The following is a 22575-nucleotide window of genomic DNA, read 5'->3' on the forward strand; positions in this document are numbered from 1 at the left end:
TTTAGTGATGCCCAACAACTGGACAAGGAGAAATGGCCATAAACTAAAACACAAAAAAATCCCACCTGAATTTGAGGAATAATTTTCCTTTAAGGATGGTGTTATAGGTTAACAGAGTGTGTTTTTTAGTTGAAAAGGAATATAGAACAGAATAGAATAGAGCAGAACACTGGAACAGGTGCCCAGGGCCATTGGGAAGTCTCCCATCTCTGGAGACATTTCAAACACACCTGGACACATTCCTGTGTCACCTGCTGCAGGTTACCTGCCTTAGAGCAGGGTCTGATGGGATCATTTCTAGAGGGCCCTTCCAACACCACCCATTCCCTTATTCCAGAGTGAGACATTTAGTTACAAACCATGTACCAAAACAGGTTTTATTTCACAGCATCTTAATTTCACAGAAGAAAAAACAAACAAACAAACAAACAAGAAATAAAAAAACCAAACCAGGCTACAACTCAGACTTTTAAATAATGGAATATGACAAAACTAGGAGAGTTTTTGTTTACAGGAAAATGTACAAGCTCTTTTCGACAGAGTTCTCCGTGCTGAGCCACCCCAGCAGCACCTTCACAAAGCACCAGACCCTCCTCCCTCGGTGTAAACCTGTTTCTCTTCAGAGCAAGAGGAGTTTTGGCTGTGCAAACGTAAACCGGCAGGGCTGGGTGTGGCTTTGGGTCCCGCGCCGAGTCTGTGAACACACAAGGTACTGGTAGTCCTTTGCCACATGGTGGCAGCTTTTAGATGAAAAGAGAGAGCGCGATTTCCGCACAGGACTGCGAGCTGCGCTCTGGAAACGGGAAAAGCAGCGGGCTGAGCTCACGGAGGGGGAGCTGGATCCCTCTGCTCCTGCACAGACACACGAGGCTCCCCGTGCACAAACCCCGGGCAGCATCACCCCAAGGGCAATCTCTGCCAGACGAGGCTGGCACAGCCCTGGTGCCCTGCGTCATCCTTGGCCCCTGCTCCCCAAAGCAACTGTGTGCCCAAGCCAAGCTCTAGAGTGACTATTAGACAACATTCAGCTTTCTGTAATTTAATGCTCCTTTATCCCGATTTGTTCTCCTGGAAGAAAACAAAAGCTTGCTGGTTTTGTGACGTAAACCCGCAGATTCTGGGAGTGTAATTACAGCCCAAATGGCCACTTGAACTAGACAAACTTCCACTGAATAGAGACTGCAAAGTGTTGCAACCCAAAGTGCGTTTTGTTCCCTTTGATGGTGAGAAAGGAAAGTTAATTTTGTTACAGAAAACTCTTTATACACTAAAATAAAGAAGTTCCCAGAGGAATACAAGTTCAGATTTCATTCATACTAATCAAGCTGTTCTGTGAGAAATTTCTTTGCCCTGTTGTACCTCTGTCCCCTCCACAATGCCTTGGGAAGTGGTGGACCACCTCAGCTGGCTGCACCACTGTTTGCTGATTTGGAGGCTCATTACATACTAGATGTTTAGTACATCACTATTTCTGCATGCAAGGACAGTTATATTCAGTAGAAAGTTTAACTAGTAGGCAAACCTTTTGGAAGATAACTGGCAAGCTTCTTGTCTAAGCTATTAGCTACCATCTCACTTCTGGAGACAGGAAAGTCCTTCTGTGTTAAAGAAATCACAAGCATATTAAATTTTACACAAATAATTTGAAGCTACATACAGCTGAACACAGTTACAAAAGGTTTGATAGTCACTGTAATTATTATATATGAAAAATACACTTTGAGCCCCACTCAGAGAGGAAGGGGCTCTGGCAAAGTTTGCTGCAATTCTAATGAAGCCAAATTAGCTTCAGACAAAACACAGCTGAAGAGCAAAGATTCAGCTTTGGTTTTGGCTACAACCAATATTTAATACAGGGAACAGGAATTTACATTACTTTACATATTGGATAGCAAGTCCCTGACCTCAGCATGAGGTCTGGTAGTTTATGAGTCAAACTTCAACTTTCTCAGTTGGAATAACCAAATATCAGTTTTGTTCCTTGCAAACAGACCCAGTAACTTGTATCATAATATTGCTTCAGAAAATAAACCCAAGAGCCAATACCACAGAAGGTTCCATGTATAATCAAGAATTCATTCCCAACCTGGATACTGTAAAAATAAAGGAAGGAATACCAAAAGAGCAGAGCAGTTATTTGAGCTCTGTGTATGCACTAGAGAGCTGCTGGGCACCAGCCAGTAGTGGCTGCTCAGATGTGCAAGAAATGCCAGTTTTATGAGGACCATCACAGTGATGCAACGCTTGGAAGAACAGAGAGTAAAAAAAGTAGCATTTTAAATACCGAGCATGCTTTGTTTCATTGGCTTCAGTTGGCAGCAGTAGCTCTACTGGCTTCATATTTGCTCAGATAAGACCATCTATAATACAGTCATCCTAAAAAAGGTGCTTGTTTCAGGCTACAGAATAGTGAAACAAATAAAAGCCGGAAATGATACATTTGACAGCAAATTGCTCTTAGTCAAGTGCTCATCTTTCACTCAAGAGTGAATCAGGAGGGCAATCACTTCCCAGCTACCTCACTCAACGTGTGGTACTTCATGACAGGTTTTCAAACCACTTTTCCTTTTAAAGTAAAATGTATTTTTTTTAGGTATTTATAGTAAATAAATTGAAATGGAGTTATTTCAATCTTGCTACTTATAGATCATAGAATAGATGCTCTGTATATTATTAGTGCAGATATACTGGAATTGTTTCCCTTGTATGCAAGGCCAATGCAGGTAAAGAATAAATGGCTATACAAATTCAGGATTCCCCACTAAATAACAGAACTAACTTAAAAAGCACTGGTACCAGACCAGCCAGTTTTAGGCACATCTTTAAAAAAATAAAGTATGCATTTCATTAATGTAAAAATGTGAGAAGGTTCTTAGAAACATCTGACCTTTATGGTGCACTGGAATGGAAGTGATGTTCCTTCAGTTTCAAGGAATACAATAAAGGCTTAAAACAAAACAAAAGGAAAAGAACCAATACCATAGTATTCTTCCTAGGGAAGAACAGTTTTAGTAAAACCAAGAAGATAAATAAATGAATAATAAGCAGCCATGACAGCTGACTGGTGAATATTTGTGCTTTAAATGTCCAAAAGAAAATAAAAGTTCAGTAACTCTTCTCGTACCATCCCTCAGATTTGGCGTCTGTGTCCATAGACCTCGACAGTCCCCAACACCCTGCAGCCTTCCCAACGAGCTGGAGCCAGTGGCACCTCCACCAGCAGCATCCTGGGATGGATCCCAGCACAGCTGGATGCTGGCTGGGATGGAGCTTTGGTTAAGACTGTTGTGTGAGCCGTCTGTAGTGAGGTAAAACTTGGTTTTCAGGGAGATACAGAGCCAGTTCCAAAGCTACGAGGACGGTGAACTCGAAACCGATGAGATCCCTTCTGTTGAATCTGAATCTCTCTTCTAGTTTCTATGACAGGGGTAACAAAACAAAACACAGGAGGGGAGAAAGAGTCAGTTAATCCAGGTGATTTCAAGGCATTGTTGGATTAAGTCAGTGATGCACGGCCTGAGCTGTATCTTCAGAATCAAAACCAGCTTATCAGCTCAGCTGTGACACCCACACGACAGTTACTGCTTCTCTGGCAAACATTTGCAAGTGCAAAAATAACTTTACTGTAGGATCAGTAAGACACTAGCCTGCACCAGGCAGATAGTTTTAATGAATTAAAAAAATAAAGCAAGGAAGAGCCCTAATGAGCCATAACACTGGCTGAAAGAGCTGGTCTTCCATGCAAGTATGTGCCACTGAAAACCTTGCATTTAATCTTTGCCTAAGAGCTAGGGAGGAGGTTCTGACAACAGCTGGAACAAGCACTTACATCTATTAGGTGTTTCACTTCGTGTTTCCTGAGGTCACTGCTGATCTTGGCTGCAAGCAGAACACAAGCACCAGCGCACAGTTTGCGGTTCTGTTTGTTGAGTTTGCCTTGGAGGACGAGCTTCTCAAAGTAAACATAAGCCATGGAGACAGTCACTGGCTCCAGACTGCACTCCTCACTCAGGTTTCTCATCTCTCTCTTTAAACTGGGAATAGGAGAAAAGACACCCCCCCCCAAGACATGACAGATTTTATTAAATGCTGTAGAAATACTGCAGCAAAGCAACTCAGAGGAGCATATGGGCAAGACTTCTATTTGGAAAATCATGACAAGTATTATCCTAGAGTGGAAAAGCCCAGCTGGCAGCAGGCTGGTGCTGATGCACAAACTGATTTCACCTGGCTGACAACATCCACCGTGGTAGAACAATTCCTCATCTGCCCATAAACAGCAGAGCTTAGCTGCCTCACTGACACACAGGCTATTGCTGTAGGATTCCTTCTGGGCTCCCAAACTGGTCTGTGATTCATATCATAAGAGTGAACAACTCTGACCTACAGAAAACCACATCAGAGCCCTGCTGATGACAGCAGATGCTGCGTAGAGACCTGTCCAGCACACACCTTGTGAAAGAGCCAGGTGTGAGGGGAAGGCAGCCTGCTCTCCACACTTCCCACATAGCCAGCCCTTCACCTCAGCATTTAGGCAGCCTTGGAGGTGGATGGTTCCTCTCAGGGCTGCCATCCACACTGTATCTGCATAATCTCTGCACGAGCACCCTGCTCTGAACTTCTGCAAAGAGGAGCCTGCAGGACTCAGGCAGAACAGACTGCCCAAGCAAACCTTGCCCTGGAGCTGAGCTTCACCTGGCCCTGGTGACTCAGCAGAATCATGTTTAAGCTGGCTATTTCAACAGGCTCTGATTGCATTGATCTCCCTGTAACAGCAGCAAGAATACAGCTCTCTGAAGGTGCAACAGTGCATCTTGGTAAGGAGTGACCAGATGCGTTTACTCAAGGATAAGAAATTCTGTGTGGCTTCCACAAAAAAGCTTTTCTTTACCAAGTCTCTCCAGATCTAACACTTTTTATTCTACAATCTTGTTAGAGTCTGTGGCCATCAGTGAGTCTGGTAATTGAAAGGCAAAAATAGCCAGAGGGCCCAGAAACCAATCCAGTTGGAGTGGGATTGCACTGCAGCCAAGCAATCAGGTTACAAGTGTTTGTTTCAAAGCTAACGCTACTCCACTGTTAATTGGCTCCTAGTGTTAGTACACCACAGTTGGTGAAACAAAACCCTTGAGGTGGAACTCTGAAAAGCAACTGTTACCCTTTCTCAGCATCCTAAACGTTCCAGTACAGGGCTGTCATCCTACAGTCAGCTCAACTGACAACAGGAGATTAGTGTTTAATCATATATGCTATTAATAGATTTAGTATTTGTTCCATACAAGTGCAGCCTCAGACAGTGTGGATGATGTCCTTGTTTTTCAAGGCTTATTTCTTACCTCCTAATTTTGCTCAGTGTCAACTTGATATGAGGAAACTTCTCTCTAAAGGTTTCATTCATATCCTTTTTAAGGTCTGAGGGTTTCACATACTCTATGACTGTAGTCTGAAATGCAAGAAGTGAAATTTATCATTTGTCTTGTGAACAGGACTGACAGCCAAACAGCTCTTCCAAAAACACTAATGCAAAGGCAAACTTGAGTTTTATTATTCACTATTTAACATTTCTGAAATGTCCCAAAGTTGAATCCCAACTATATACAAAGTCTTTAAAAACACAGTAAGCAAATGGGTTACAAGGAGTAAATGACAACATAAAGACAAATGTCAGGTTGGCCCTTGACAAGCTCACTGTACAAACTCAACTGTTTGTATTTTTCCTGATCAATTATCAGAAAAATCCCTTTTTCTTCCTAGAGGAATTTTTCTTCCTCAAAAAACTCTTTATTTTATAGGCGGATCTGTCAGGGAGTCTCTCCTCTGTTCAGGTATGCCAGTCACTCACCATGTAGGAGGCAAAGATGAGAACACGTTTATGTTTTCCACAGGGCCACTGAGGATCATCCAGAAGATTTGGATCATACTCTGCAGCTTCTCCAGCTTCACTTCCTGAGGGAATGAGAAAAACACATCGGGTCACCAGATAAAGAGCTTTAAATTCCCTGTTTCCTCCTTAAAAGAATTTTCAAATAGCAAACATTAAGTGTTGGCAGATCTCACAGTACAGGCAAGTTGCAGCTACAGGCACATGTTTGCATTTCATAAACACACCAGTCACAAATTAAAACAATTAAATAAACTATACAAACTGTTTCTCTACCACACACACACCATGCCTGACACACAATTTTAGATTTAGTGCAAACTGAGTTTGCATCTACAAATACACCCAGAAAATAATTGCCCAAGACTGAATTCTTTTGCCTGTAGTCTAACAGCAGAGTTGTCAGGTTTGCTCTTTTACACAAGAGAAGGGATTCTTGGCACAAACTCTGGCTTATGCATTGTTACTGTGCTAGAAGGCATGGAGAACCACCTGGATCCACGCACACCAGATGTTTCTTAGTGAGTAATATAAAACTTTACATTCCTAAGGAAAAGCTCTGTGCCTCTTGAATGGCATAAACAGAACTAGGCCAGATATATGGAGGATGTAAGGAGTTTGTGGAAGCCTCAGTCCTAAGGCTCATCATTTGCATTGCACTAATGAGCTGCAGCACCACATCCCGACACTTGCAGTTGTCTCAGACAAATCTCTGCCTTTTCTGCTGTGTGCACGAGTGATGACAGAGCTGGCTCCCTTCCTCACCAATGTCTGTCCCTGCTGGTATGGTTTTTGCTGTCACAGGTTTGTATCTTGATCCAGGAAGACTCCGGGGAGCACTGGCTCGACAGGGGGGAACAGCACCGTAGGCGTCGGCTTTGCGAACAACCAGAGCGTTGGTCGGGTACAAGAATTTTGCATAGGACACAACCTGAAAGAAGAGAAAGTTGTAGTGGTTATGGGGGGAAATTTATTGAAAAGCTTATTTCCAGACATCTAGGATTTTCCAAGTCAGAGTCCCTTAGAGTCTGGATTTGGGAGTGGGGACCTTGGAACTGTGAGACAGGAGGAAGGGAAAACTTGGGTGAGGTGTGCCTTGTTTCCACAAGTTTAAAATGAAGTGTAGAAGATTTGGTGGGATGGCAAAGAAAAGGCGAGAATCACGAGTAAATTCTGGCATTATAAATTTAACTAAAGAAGTATGAATTTCATCCATATTTCTATCAAAACTTCACTCACATGTTGCCTCAGATGACAAAGTCAACTCAATTCTCCAGAGACAGAGGCAGAAGTGATCACAAGCTTCAGCAGCCTCCTCAGAAGAAGCATTATCACAAGCCACAGTTTCATATTATGGGTCTAAAACTTCCACTGCTCTGAAAAGCCACAGCTCTCACATAATGGATAGCAAAACACTGCATAAATTGATTTGTCCCAGTATGAAATGGTCCCGGGGTGAAAAAAATCAATGTCCTTACCTTGCCATCAGCACCCAGCTCTACTCCTTCCAGTCCAAGCACCATCTCAGTCGATACTGAAACTCCCCCAGAAGGATGTCGCTGTTTCTGTCCTTCCATTTTCAGATCACTAAATGCAGGTAAGAAAGAGAACTATCAAAAAATGCAAGCCCAGCTTCCCATGGTAAACACCAACCAACACCACCAGCTCAGAGTTCTCCTGTGTGGAAACAAGCCAACCCCTCAATGCCACCTCCAGGAGAGCACTCATTTTTAACTACTCTTTTCAAAATGTGGAGATTTCATTTCAGTTTAACACAAATCTACCAATCTACTTATTGAAAGTAAACTGTTTTTAGTGTGATCTTTCTGCATAAGACCACATCATTCCCAACCCTCTAATGCTCAAACATCTAACAGCAAACATGATTTACATTACTTGCTTTCCAGGATTAGAAACCTGCCTTTCAAGTGCAATTTTGCAACCCCTGTGGACACAAACTCCAGTTAAAAAATGAAGCTGGAGGTCTCTGTGTCAGTGATGGCAGCAAATGGCTTTGTCACCAATATTCCAATACAAAAAAAACAGTTTTCAAGTGAAGAACTGCCTCGCCAGCTTGCAAGCAGAACAGCACAGAGCTCAGAACAGCTCTGAAATAGCTCCAGTGACCTTGCTGCTTTTCTATTATGTGGGAGAGTATTTTCCCATCAACTATTTTTATGGCACATATTTGCATACAATACAATTCCCACCACTAAGCATCCGTTTCCTTTGTCCATAAGTTACAGACAGGACAGAAGTGACAACACAATTGTTTTGCCAGAACAGAATTAGCATTTTCTATGGTATATTTGTAGATAACAGACCTTCTCAGAATGGACTTAAACTTCACAAGGCACTGAAGAAAGATGCAGGGAAATCCAGTTTGTTTGTGGGCTTTGTTTCTCATAAATGATCATAATGATGGTTGGAAACAAAAATGTACTCCAAACACTAAAAGCAGTATTAGTCAGTCCAAACAGTTTCTGTTTTTCTTAGGTTGCAAATAGTGACATTCATGGCTTAAAGCTGAGAAACAGAAGAGTATCTTTAACTTATTTAGGTGTAAATTCACTATAAACCCTTGAGGATTTCCACTGAAGGCAACAGCACCCTTCCCTGAAACTCCCTGTGCTTTTTTCCTGGCACCATTGTTTGTGGCTCTAAAGACGGTTCATTTCTGACCACTTTAGGAGTATAGAAAACCTACACATCAGCCAGTCACATTATCTGATTGGAGATTTCACAGGGCTGGAGTGCTTTAAAATGTTAACAAACACTGGAAGAAAAGTCTGCCTTTTCCACTGTTTTTCTCTTGGAGTTTGAATGAACACTTTGACACTTGTGGTAGTGTCTGGTTTTACTGCTCTGACAGCAAGCTCTTTTCCTTACACATGAATGGCAGGTTAAATTGGTTCAGAACAGGAGACCTACACCAACCACACTCATTTCAGAAGATCTTTTGAAACAACAGAGCAGACAATTCACAAAGCCGTTGCAGAGACTCACCTGATCCGTAACCCCTCCCCGTAAGGCAGGATAGAAAATGCCACGCACAGTGTTCGCTTAGCACAGATCAACACTATCCTGGAAGGAGATGGGGAAAGATCAGGCTATGAATTAAGATCCAGAAGTTACAAATCACCTTTTTATGGGGTATTAACAAAAGGCTCTTCTTATCTTGCTCTGCAAGTCATAGGTACCTCTATGGATTTAATGTTTTCAGAAAGCAGCAGAAGAGAAGAGGTTCATGCTGACCCTGCAGGGCTCCCTGTCAAACCTCAGTGTTTAGGACCTGCCATCACCTTGGGAGCTCCTCAAAGGAGATCCCAGTCCTTAAGTATATATCTATATTTATGTAATTTTTATATAAACTTTGTGAAAAGGTGTAGATAATATTCTACATTTAGACGAAACCTCACACTTCTATTAATAATAAATATAAATGCAGCCTCTCTTTCTCTTCTGCTCAGCAACCATGAGCCAAGAATTTGGCTAAACCATGTCATTCTCCTTAAATCCTCCTCAGCTCTGACCTCTCTGTGTGTCAGAGATAAGGAAAGTGAGAAAAGTAAGAAAAGTGAGAGTAGAAAAGAGAGAGTGATTTGAACTCCTTAGAATAGGATAGAAGAATCATCAGTGTATTGCTGCGAATGTAGCAGATATGAGCACCTACTGCCTTTGATAGAAGTCTGGATAAAGCTAACAAGGCCCCAGGGGCATCCTCTAATTCTCACTGATATCAAATGTCTTACTGCATGAAACTGGAGGCTGCTTCCTACTGCACACAAGTACAGGGGGAACCTCCATCTTCACACGTTACCTGCTGTTCTTGGTGTCATATTGCCTCATGTTCTTGATGAAGTGCATCTTCTTCAAACTTTTGTGCCTTGGAGACCCCGATATATGCTTGGTTCTGCAACGATAAGAAGAAAAACAAACAAAGAAAGCCAAATCTGTTAAATGTTCTGTGAAAAACTCGTGCCAGTTGTATGATCAGATGGCAGCAGAAGCATGCAGGACCTCAGATATTGGCGTGGAAGAGGGTGGAGGGAGGAGAGGACTGCATGCAACGAGTTGAGGTTAATGCTGCTTTTGAAAACAAGTACCTTCGTACACTGGCATATTCCACTATGTCTTCTAAAAAGTCTAGAGAGCAGCGCTGGGAGATAAAACGCCTTCTGCAAAATGTACAACACCACGAAGAGTGAACAGTATTAGTTCATGGCCTCCGAGTTTATGAACTGCAACAGATCTATCAGCTCTTAGGACGCACGGCAGGTTTGCTGGATTTTTGTTTGGTTGTTGCAAGAGTGCTTAACTAAGAGTTTAAAAATTCCTTAAAAGGCCAAGAACTTGTCTCTCCCTCTAGGACCCTTGAAATAATGTATTTATACCAACTTCATCAACAAGACCATTCATTATCTGCCACACAGAAGAACACCTACCTATAAGTTAAACAACTAAAAAGCTTCCAAATACTGATTTAAAATCTGACAAGAATGTCACAAAAAGATCTCCCCACCAAGGCAGGGGAATAAATCATTTTGTATCAAATAATTTAAGTCCAGATACAGGTATATCTGTATGATGACCAAACTCTGTGTGCTTTCTCCATTCAGAGCAGCTGTCTCCAGCTGCAGGAGCCGGCAGACTGAGAGTCTGTGACTGCAGCTCAATAAAACTGACAGATCTCTCTGAGAAACAATAGAGAGGGTTATTAGAGGAAGCAAAAAGTATTTGGCACCCATGTGAAGTCTCAGAATGGAAGATGCAAGAATAATAGAAGGGCTCATGTGAGTTAGTGTAACAGTAATAGGATATTACGTTCAAGCAAAAAAACCCCAGACTTTGCCAAAGTAAGATACATTACTATTGTCCAAGTCAAGTCTTTCTTTGTTGGTAGAGATTTACAAATGAATTGTGCAGCTCTGACTGCAATTTCCATAGGAACAATGCACTCCACCAGCAAAATGCTGACACTACAGCTATCAGAGTCCATATTTGCTGCCTTTGTTTAAGGATACATTTGTGCTATACTTTTAGCACAAGGCATGTGTGTTCAAGTCCAAGGTATTCTTCTCAAGTGACACAAGAACTCAACTAATGGGCAATGCTGTCATGGAAGTCAATGTAGAAGCAGCACAAGAGACAAAAGTTGCAGGACTCTGGTTTGACAAGACCAGCTTCTGGCAAAAAAAAAAAAAAAAAAAATAATCAAACCTCAAGCTGCAGCAGAGCAGACTCTGAGCTGCACTGTTCAGGCACTCTTACAAGGAACTAAAACTCAGAACTCAAACAGGTAGGAGGATGAAAAATTAGTGTCCCTTTCTGCAAACACAAGGGAGGCAAACCCTCCCACAGGACTAACACCTTCAGTATTGCTAGAGACTGCCTCCTACAAATCCACAGCCATTAAGGTGCAACTGAAGAACATTCCTGGCACAGCTTCAACACCCTCCACCAGCACTTCAGTTTTAAAATTATTACTGGTTTGCTGCTTTTCAGCAAGAATGGCACAGGAATGTTTAACACTCTAACATTTACATGGTTCTCCAGTCTAATCTGGCATCTAAAATTCAATTAAAAACCCTGCATGAAATGAGGAAGTAACTGCAAACCTCCTGGCTCTAATGCAGTTGGTAACATCCACAGTCTTCCTCCCCTCCCAGGGGAGACCTGGCTGGATGGAGACAGAAAGACGCCGTGTATGGCAAGCAGAGGGAAAAACAAAGCTAATGCCAGTGGGCACTGGTACAAATAAAGCACATAGTTCTGTAAAAGGCCGCTTGCTGTGACTAACAGGATGGATTGGGAGAGCCATGGCTAGATCCTCAGTCCTAACTCCAGGGTGGAGACTCATCCAGGGTGTTACAACTTCTAAATACTCCCTTGTTTTCTCAGTAACAGGGACAGGAGTGCCGAACACCTGAACCCAGAGCAGATCTGGAAGTAAAACCCTGCTGCAGCAAAGGGAAGATCCCACCCCTTGACTCAGAACCACAATGACTCATCCCCACTCTGCCAACAGGAAACTTCATTTTTAGCTACACTTGTAAATAATTTCTGCCCTCAGCGAAGCTGTCACCTTGGAGGAATCCCTGATGCTGAGCCACACACTCTCCCTCAAATCTCAAAATGGGATGTATGTAAAGAATTCTCACTAATCCAGAACAGTTTCTAGGCCCAATCCAACACTTCACAGCAGCACAGCACCCTCAATATGTTCCAAGAGAGTCACTAGTGCAGTACTTCGAGAATGCAGCAAAATTTGAGCTTTTTGAGTAGTCTGCACTTATATGTCTGCACTCACACATATATTTGCTTTAGTTTGAGTGCTCTTCTCATGCAGCCAACACTTGCACAACAGGTCACACAGGGTCACTCCAGTGACTGCTAACTTTGATGACAAAAAAATGTCAAGTCACCTATGCTGTGCTAAGCAGCTTCACCGAGGATAGCACCTCTTGCTATGGTCCATGGAATTCAAAGGATTTTAAGTGGTTTACAGAGTGTGTTTGTTGCTGAAAATAACCTAAATACTAAGAGTACCAACATCTCTGCATATGCTGAGTTATGTTATGCAGCCTTACCCACGTGTGACCCTGCAATTAGAAATTGAAATACCCAATATTAAACTGTTCATGGGCTCCATGGAGCAGGTTGTAATTCCAACAGAAGTTCAAACATGCCAATCTGCCAGCACGAGCCATTGCTCTGACAAGCTATAAAGGGTTTGGGTGTTTGTATGTCCCTGACCAGGAGCTCATTTTTGGGTACTGCCCAGCCTTTTATTTCAGGAGCCAATAAAGGCCAAAGCAGGACACTCCCAGACCATTATAAACAGCAACTGTGTTTACAGAGCCAGCACCTCCAGAGGACCCATCAAGAGCAAAAACACACAGAGCACATGCCCAGAGATAAGGGGCTATCAAGTAGAGGAATTCTGGATTACGCCTTGGCTCCTTATCTCCATGTGCACACACGGGCTCACAAAATCCAACACCGCTGCCAAATCCCTGACCAGCTAAACATGTGCTTTAAAAAAGCCCACAAAAACCCCAAAAAATATCTTCAGAGCTACATTTTGACTCCTGCCCCGCAAAGTGGTAGCCAGCCCACACATTTATTCTTTCTGATGGGTCTCCCACTGAGGAAACCCAATGTTTGAGTGCTTCCAGCTTCAGAGCTGTCCTCTCCTGGTCCTGCCAGGGTCCCCCTGAAACTCTCTGCAGAGGCTGGACACTGGATAAGCAGCAGTGGGATCCCCAGCCCCAAGGCTGACACAGCTCTTAAGTGTTCCCAGCAGGACAGGACACAGCTAAGAGCAATCTATGTATAGCAATGGTAATCCCTACATGTCCTGTCTTATGAATGGAAAGGAGAAAGCTTGTTAAGTCATTGCTCCAGATTAGAGAACACTGACCTTTCTGATGGCTTGCCAAGGGTTTTCTCCCTCTTTCCACTTGCACTGGGCTACCTGCAGACCCCCAGGAGGACAAGGGTAAAGCTCTGGGATGTTGCTGCAGGTGGAAGTGTGCAAGTTGACCATTCTTTAGCAGGTACCGAATGCAAGAGATGCCTTGTGCTGTCAGATGTGGCTTCAGGCACAGACAAGTCTCGTCCACTCCAGTTCCTGGGCCACTAACAGTTCTCTAAGGCACTCCTTTGGGCACCCATGACCCCAGTCTGCCCTCACAGATCCTGCAACAAACACCCCTCACAAATCTCATTTTATCCCCTTAAAGCTAGGCCTTAACCCCCAACACTGGGCCTGACAGTGGCCAAAGGTCTTTCTTAAGCCTGTGTGCAGCTGCCATTTGGCCACTTTGAAGCTTCTCTCCATTTTGCCCTTCTGGTTCCTGCATTTCTGCCACAGCAGGTGAACAGATCGGCTGGCCTCCCTGAAGGGTGAAACTGGAAGTTTCTAAAATCTCACAGTGATTCTCCCCCATCCTGATTAACCCCCATCCCTCTCAGGCACAGGGCTGCACTCTGAGCCCACCACACAGCCAGAGTTCAACCAACATCCAGCTGTGTTTCCACCAACACAGCACCCTGAGTTCATCTTATGCTGTAATCCCCCTTCCTCATCACCTCCAGGATCACCCAGCCCTGCAACAGGAGCATTCAAAGATGCTGCCAAAGCTGCACATGCCCTGAGCCCTCCTCCAATGGTCCCAGCAGTGTGGATTTGCTTCCAGTGGAGCTGCATCCATGGCCCTGCTGATGCTGCATGCACACACAGGCACACACCCCAGGCACTGGGCTAAAATTAGCTCTTTAGCCATCCGTACTGCTAATAGATGAGTGGAACGGGGGAGGTCAAGGATTTTTAATTACTGTGTAAAATTAGGGCCTAATAGAATTTGGTTTCCTGTTTCTCACTTGAGTTTTATTTTAATATGATGTCCCTTTGTAATGTCCTTTACAGGCCTCAGGATGATCTCATCTATCAAAAGGCTGAGTTATTAATATAACAAGGAAAAAAAATCGTTTATTGGTTTTTGGAAGCAGCTAGCTTAGAAACAACTGTCAAAGGTAATTTGCACAAGAAATCCAGATCCTAAATCCTGTTTACAACAGGAAGATACACCTGTCAGCTTTGTTTTTCTAAGACATATTTTAAAGATTAAGCCGTATTGTTTTTATTCCTTACGGGCAAGACAACAAACAGATATGAACTGTGCTAGGGCTTCACTAGGTAAAATACAGACACTGGGGGATTGAGAAAGCTACTCCTCTTATTTAACCTTACTTTTTAGCAGCTGCCATTTCTTCTGCAGCCCAGGAGACATTCAGTGATTTCAGGCTTGCATCCCAGAGTGTGTGAGTGGGATGTTCTGCTATCAGTGCCCTGTGCCTCACCACCCTCGGCGCTCACATTAATGAGTTTCCTGCTCAAAAGCAGATTGAGTACAGCTCACTGATAGCAACAAGTTCTCAGTAATTAAAGCCAAAAGAAGCCCGAGACTGCATTTACACTGAATCACATCAAAACCATGTCTTTGGTAAAACAAATGACTTCACAAAGGATCCGTGCCATGAAGTGCCCAGCACTGAGCAGGCCATTTTCATGGGTGGATGATTTCAGCTTAGATGTTCCTTGAGAGGCAGTGGCAGAGAAGAAAGACACTTTGCATCACCAACAGTACGTGTACAGCTCAGTGCTCCTTCTTCCCAAAGTCGGCTACTCACTGTTTTATGGCACCACAAACGTGCATTTGGATTGCAGGGCACCATCCCACGAGCTCTTTCTGACACTGAAGTACCAGCCTGCCAGAGAATAAATACAAGTCTCACAGCAGGGCTAGTTTATTCACCCAGTAATCTTAATTTTAAAGGGTAAACTGAAATCAGCCACATGAGCATGGAAAGTACTTTCAGGGTACAGAGCAGGACCCTCTGTGAGAGCCCAGGATGAAGGAGAAGGCCTAATTCCTTCACCTTCCTGAAACTCAAGGTTTGTTTGCAAAACTGAAAGGGTACCAGGGGCTTTCCTGCTGGTCCCAAGCAGCCAGGAGAAAATCCTGCACTCTCCAAGCCCAGCAAAGCCACATGCAAGGGAAGAATGTGTCACACAGCCTGTGGAACAGATGAGAATCAACAGAAATGAAGTGTAATTTGAATGAAGGTGGAGGCCGAGTAAGTGGGAAGCTCACTAAGCCTGGAGAGTTTTAAATACTAACAAGGAAAGAAATTAGATAATCTTCAGAGCAGCTGCTACTTCATTGCTGATTCACAACCACATATGATTAAGACCTAATGGAGAATGAGCTTTATATTCATTGAGTTTCATAAATCACATTGTTTTGGTGCTCAGAGTGTTCAGACAATGCAAGGAGAAAAGAATGCCTTCCAGTAAGTATTGTGAAAGTCCAGCTGTTGCAACAGAACCACCAAACCAGATGTAAGGTTTGCTGTGCCCACGGCCCTCTCCTAAAACTCACTCCTAAAAGCCCTTCTCCTTCTCACAAAGCAGACTAGATGTGCTGGCCAGAACACCACCAGCATTTCTCAAAATTTCTCCCAGTTTCTGGAGGTGTTCATAGCTCACCAACCTTGTTGCCCCCCTTGTGCTTTGTGCTCTGCTCACTCAGCACTGAACTGCTGACCAAAAGAGGCACGTGAAATGCAAAGTGTGTCCTTGATGACACTGTGGGCATTATGCTACAAATATTTATGCACTTCACTGAGAGATGATGCTGTCATTTCATCATGTGCCTTGCTAAATAAAAAGCCTTCTGCACAATAAACTCCCAAGCTGAAAAATAAAGGAAGAAGAAAAAAAAAAAAAAAAAAAAAAAAAAAAGAGAAAGAGAGAAGCTCTTAACTGGGAAGGAGAAAATTAAAACTGGTCACTGGAGGAAAACCCAATCAAAGCAAGTTTAGAGAGGTGCCACAGTGTTTTTATAGGCACCTGTTTTTTCCCATTGCATTCAATGCACAGTCAAGAGGTTGCAGCTTTATTAGGGCAAAATTTTATGCTTAATCTGCAGCAACCACAACAGAACAAGTGCAAATCTGTCCTTGCTGTTGAGTAAGCCCTGACCAGTAGTTCAGCCCATGCTGTGGGGACTCCAAAATGAACCATCTACCCAGCTCTGAGGTTTGCAGCTTAGGTACCACCACAAGAGGAGCATTCCCTGGAGAAGAGCCCCCAGGATCACAGCCTCAGCAGCGGGGTCAGCTGGCAGCAAACTTTGAGTTTTAAGGGCTTGGTATGTCTTGTGAAACAAAGGCCCAGCTGAAGGTTCTTCCTTTAACACCTTTTCAGGGAACAGGCAAATTCCTGTTTCAGTAGGTTACAGGAATTCCAGGTGAATTCCAGTTAAAGTAGGTTAAACACACAACAGCTGTAAACCAAAGGTCAGGAGTTTGGAGCTCTGTCTGAAGAACTGTGTTGACTGAGTGGCTTTAGCTGAGCACCCTTCACCTGCAGTCACCTGCTCTATCAACAATGCCTTGTGCTCATTAAAGAGCCCAAATTTCATGGTGCATTTTTAAAACTCCAACTACAGAGCCAGACACCTTCAGAACAACCTTCAAAAGAAGGCTCAAAAATATCTTCAAGCTTGCTCAGCCTGACAGCCTCACAGCTTTAACTGGCTGACAGATGGAAAACAGGAGAACACAGTATTTAATATACAATAGACTTAATATACTATATATAACTAAATAATTACTTTTAATATACTGTACTGTAACACTCCTACAGGATTAGCTCACTGGAGGTCTGAATGGGATTCCCAATATTAAGTTACTCTGATTTTTATATTTAATTTAGTAGCGTTTTCATTCTTGGCTGATGAGTCCTTGACTTGAAGCAAGACAATATCACTCTGAGCACCCTCATCACCTCCTGCAGAGAGGAGCTTTGAGCTGGAATCCCAAAACCTGCAGCATCCCAAAACCCGCTGCCAGGCCTCCTGCACCATCACTCTGAGAAGCTGCAGAATCCATCCACAGGTAAAATCAGCTGCAAGAACAGTTAATTGTGCACAGACTACTCCTGCCTGGAGAGCAAAGACACTTAAAGCCTCTGGACTGTTTAAATTGAAGAGGTCAAATAACCTTGGTGTTGGAAGTGTCTCGGATTGCCTGACCCAGATCCACTCACAGGATACAAGGACGAGGATTTTCTGATCTCCGAGTTTCCTGCTAGGCATACAACTTACTTCCTCTGCTTAGTATACCTGGCTGGGAATGTCTACAGGTGGCTATAAAACACTTACTATTGGACACATGTAATTCACCTGCAGTCAAAAGTATGAGAGAAATCTGCTGAAGCAATCTGGGGAGGAGACTGGAGCCCTAACATTTCAGCTGACTTTTAAATGAAGTTCAGGTTTAGAATATGCTCATTTTCAGCCTTGAGCAGCACATCCCAGTCTACTGTTCACCTCTGAAAGGTCAAAGCTTGCCATCTTTGACAGAGCTTGCTGTTTCCTGAGAAGCACCATGTGCCCAGCTTATTCCAAATTAGGGTCAAAATTTAAACTAAGACCGTTTTATTCCATCCATCTCAATAATATCTGTTTATTAGCAGAGGGTTTTTTATAAAAATATTTATATTGCTTGAAGTGACAACAGCAGCTAAGCTGACAGTAGGACAAAACAACACATTAACCACCACAAGTATAAAATCCTGACGAAGCATTTCTGCTGTTCCACCCACGGAACTAATCTGATCACACCTATGTCTGCAATCTGGCATCCAATTAACACTCAAAAGCAGAGTAGGTCCAAAGTGTTGCTGTTATCAACTACTGTTTAAACTTCCATTTTGAAAATGACCTAAATTTGCTGATAAATCAGAAATGACTGAGCTATCACAAACACTCAGTTCAGCTCCCTGACCACTGAACTCCAAGGACATTAAAGCATCAGTCACAAATAATTTAGTCTCTGTGTTTATTCTTAGGTCCCAGCAAAACGCAGCAAATTATGGCAAAACCAGCTGCTTTTACATTACGCTATAATGAAGCCTCAGAAGCACAACAAGCATTGACATTCAGGGCTGTTGTTTTTATTTTTCATGCTTTCATAACCTGGCTATTTCCAGGGCTCTCTGCTATCTGTGTTTCCCCAGCAAGCTCTGCCAGTTTCAGACCCAGCTGCAGAAATTCATTAAAAATCTGTGAATGCCGATTTGTTCCCTGTTTGCTGCCTCCTTCCACTGCTCTCTGTGAGGCTCCTTCTTTGAAAGAACAAAAGAACAGAGCAAGATGGAAAAGGAGAAGGGAAGAGGGATGGCAAGCAGATCAGGCAAGCTGGTATAACACAGCATTGTAATTTAAGATCCTGTAAACAGAAGATTCCTTAGGTAAATGGAAGGTTAAAGTCATCGAGTTTATAATGCTCAGCCAGCAGCGAGAGCATCCAGATTTGAATGGTGCCTCCTCTGCTAAGTTTCCATCCTAAAGGACCTGACAGCTATGGAGGAGTTCCAGGGAACTCCAGGTTACATCAGGTGAGCAGATCTTGTTCCCTGGGCTGTGCTGCAGATCCTGCCTGTTGCCAACAACTAACCCCCAGCTCCAGCAGAGCTGTCACACCCCGTCCTGAGTCACACTGGCCGGTCCCATCAGCTTCTTGCAACCCCTCAATCAAGTCAAACCAGATCAAGTTTTGTAATAAAACTCTGCCCAATGATAGTGCCAGTAGATAGAGATACTGATAGTAGATAGAGATCTCCATGGATCAGGGCAAGCCCTAGCACAATGAAATTCCCAGACATGGCACAAGACTGGTCACTGAACACAGACAGAGTGATCACTGCAGCCAGTGATCCTTGTCCATATGAGGCAAATTCAGAGCAGCTCTTGACAGTGACTCAAAAAGGACTCTGAAGAGAACAGCTGCCTAAAGTGGGCACCAAGGATGAAATGTCCAGGATGGCAGTAAAGACCCCACTTCTCCCTTTCCTCCACCAACTTCACTCACCTGTACCTCTGTATGATGCAGGCAGTTAATGATTTAGAACAGCAACACTGCTGTAGGGCAAAACAATCCTCAGATTGCCAAGTCCCAGTAAAAGAAGATCCATTTTGTAATTGCTGACTTGGGAATCTTAGTTTGCAAACAGCTCACCCAACACAGAAGGGGAAAGAGCAAAAGCACAACAGTCCTGAAGGACATTTCTCCAGTGATTCCCTGAATCATTCCTGGTGCATTTACAACAAGAGATGCCTCTGCTCAGTGGGGATGGAGAGATGCTCTGTCACAGACCAAAGCATGAAACTGTCCAGTGAAAAATAAAGCTGTAAGTCCCTCATCTTGTAAGTTGACAGTGAAATTGTCATTACAGAGGGATGGTTCATTTCACCCACTCCAGTGCCCAGTGTGACTGGGATGAGGTACATTGGGTCTAACACATGTCCCTCCACAGGCAGCACAAAACAGTCTTTTTGTCAGAAGATGTGTGTGTTCATGTAAAGATGTGGATCTTCTGTCTAATGTTCTTTTTCTTTCAAGATAAAACCCAGATGAACTCTCACTCCAAATCACCCTCAAAAGTAGTATGCAAACTGATCAATACAATATACCCTTCCAGCCAAATCTTCCAAGCAAAAAAATCATGGTATATTTTGTTATTACTCAGACAGAAGCCTTTTGATTCCCTTGATTGCCTCTTGCATTCTACCTTTTATTTCTGATTCACCATTCTTTTCAGCCAGATTGATGAGAATTGCTGTAGTGGAACAGCTCAAACCTGATGCCAAATAAAGAGGCAGGAAGGACATCAAAAAAGAAGACCCTAGGAATATCTTCTTAGTGTCCTATTTGCTTGGCATGGGGAAGGATCATCGCTCCAGAACTATGTACACACAGGCACAAAAAGCAACGAAAGCCACATCCACAAAGGGAACTGTGCTTTAAAACTCTTGATGCAAAACTTGCCCCCAAGAGCTTTGCCTACACAATATTAAATCAATGAAATCAAATCACAGAGCACCTCCTGTGCTGGCTTTTGTGGACTAGGAGTGCTGGGTAGGAACTGTTCCACAGCCAACACCCTCACTCCAGGCTTTCCTGCACACAACTGCACAATGCAGGGCACCCAGCGGGCAGCCACAGCTTCAACTTCTCCAAAAAACAAGGAGGGAAAGGTCCCCTCCATGACAAGAAAAGCAATGAGTGGTAAATAACAGTTCAAAAGGAAAACATCCCAGGAAGGAAAACACATAAGGATCCCCCACATTACTGACAAACAGGTACTTCTCTCCAAATTCACCTGAACCCCCAAGCTGTGGATACACAGGAACATCTCCACTATGAGATGCACACTGAGAGGGGATACCCATCAACTGCATTAGCAAACTCCCAGCTTTAAAGCACTGACAACATCTCTATTTCAGTTCACTAACAAAGCTTTTGAAGCCACAGTAAAGACCACAGAGACTCAAAGCCTTTGATACAGCTGCCTATCTGCAGGCTCAGAGGGCCAGCTCACTTTACAGAGGTGTTTATGCAAGAAACGGCCTGAAAAGAGTTCTTTCAGAGCTCAAATCCCCAAGATCTGAGCAAGAGCCTGCTTTCCAGTCGATTAGAAAACCAGCACTTTCAGCCTGACAAGAAGGGACAAGAACTCCCTTGGAAATGCGATGGTAATCCTGCTCTGAAGGCCAGAGCATCCTCCCCGAGGCTGACTGCAAGTTCCCTGTGCACAGGCATTCATTAATACACAGTTGCAGAGACAAGCAGCACAGAGCAGGAGAAGGCAGGACACCAGCAGCGCACGGAGGAAGCGTCCTGCCTAGCACTGACCCTACCAACTTCATCTGCAAACAGAGAAACGCAGAAACCGGGCTGGGGAAAAGCAGAAGGCAGGGTTCAGGGTACCGCAGACCTGCAGCGAGAGATCCCCTCGGCAGATCCCGCTCATCCGCCGCTGCGCCGGCCGGGGCATCCTCCTCGTCCCCGGGCCCGAGCGGCGCTGCCGAGGCGGAGACAGGAGCGCGGGGCGGGCAGCGCCCCCCGGCCGGGTCCCCGCACACTCCGGCCGGGCCGCCGGGGCAGGTGCTCCCCGCCGGGGCCACCGCGGGGCCGGCACCGCCTCCCACGGCCGCTCTCCCCGGGGGCGCCCGTTTCCCATGCCCCGCTCCCGCCTCCCGGAGCCGCCGGCCGGCCGAGGGCCCTGGGAAAGTCCGGCTCTTCCCAGGCCCGCGGGGGTCCCGGCGCTTCCCACGCCCCGCGGGGTCAGCGCGGAGGGGCGGGGGCTGTGGGCCGGCCCGGCGAGCCCCAGCCCCTCACTCACCTCTGCCGCTGCGCCTCCAGCGCGAAGCCGCCGCCCGCCGCGCTCTGCGAGGGGCTCAGCAGCCCCGGCGCGCCCGGCTTGGGGGCCGCCAGCATCCCCGGCAGGGCGGGCGGCGCCGGGGGCGGCGGGCACAGCGGGCCGCCCAGCAGCAGCTGCGGCAGGAAGATGCCCCCGCGGGCGGGGTCCGCATCCCCCTTGGCTCCGGCGGCGGCGAGCGCGGGCACGCCGGGCAGCAGCAGGGCGGGCGGCGGCTGCTGGCATACGGGCGGCGGGGGCAGCAGACGCGGGGGGGCTCCGGCCGGCTCCGCCGCCGCCTCCTCCCCGTCGCCCGGGCCGGCGGGCAGCGGCGGCTTCTCGGCGGGCGGGCAGGGCGGCCGCCCGTCCAGGGAGATGTTGTTGAGAAAGAAGAGGGCGGCCTGCCGCCGCCGGGAGTCGCCCCGCTTGCGCGGCGGCGGCTGCTCGCGGGGCGGGCGGGGAGGCGGGGAGCCGCACGCCGTGGCCGCGGCCATTCTCCGAATGAGCCGCGGCCGCCCGGGCGGGGCTGCTGGAGCGCAGCGCGGCCAGCGGCTCGCGCGCCCATTGGCTGCGTCGCGCCCGAATGCAAATGAGCCCGGCGGCGGCCCCGCGCCCATTGGCTGCCCGCGCGAGGCCCCGCCCCCGGCCCGCGGGGCCGTGCCGGGTCCTGGCGCCGCCGGCGGGGGCAGAGCGCCGGGAGCCCCGCGGGGTCGACGCGGCCCCGGCACCCCCGGGCCTTCCGCGGCCTCCCCTTTCCCTCGCTCAGCGCCTTCCCTGCCGCAGCCACGAGCCCCCCGTGTCCCCGCGCAAACGCCCAACGGTGTCCCCGCGCGACCACCTACCGTGTCGCTTTGTGTTACTTTTAAAAAACTTCTCCTCCCCTCGCCTCCCCACCCAAGCCATCAATAACACTGGTGGCCGC

At 45.8% G+C, this 22575-nt stretch overlaps 1 protein-coding gene across 1 annotated transcript; it reads right to left on the reverse strand.

Annotated features, from left to right (window-relative positions):
• Nucleotides 1-358: 358 nt before the first annotated feature.
• CABLES2 (Cdk5 and Abl enzyme substrate 2) lies at nt 359-22147 on the reverse strand (the record flags this gene model as incomplete). The annotated part of the gene is made up of 9 exons (XM_083873408.1): nt 359-3417; nt 3830-4034; nt 5337-5443; nt 5843-5946; nt 6647-6812; nt 7360-7468; nt 8888-8965; nt 9702-9794; nt 21639-22147. 9 exons carry the CDS (start codon nt 22145-22147, stop codon nt 3277-3279), a joined length of 1512 nt encoding a protein of 503 aa, XP_083729534.1. The 3' UTR covers nt 359-3276.
• Between the last annotated feature and the right edge of the window lie 428 nt (nt 22148-22575).

Source organism: Zosterops lateralis (genome assembly GCF_965231275.1).
Source record: "Zosterops lateralis genome assembly, chromosome: 16".
In the NCBI taxonomy this organism is placed as follows: Eukaryota; Metazoa; Chordata; class Aves; order Passeriformes; family Zosteropidae; genus Zosterops; species Zosterops lateralis.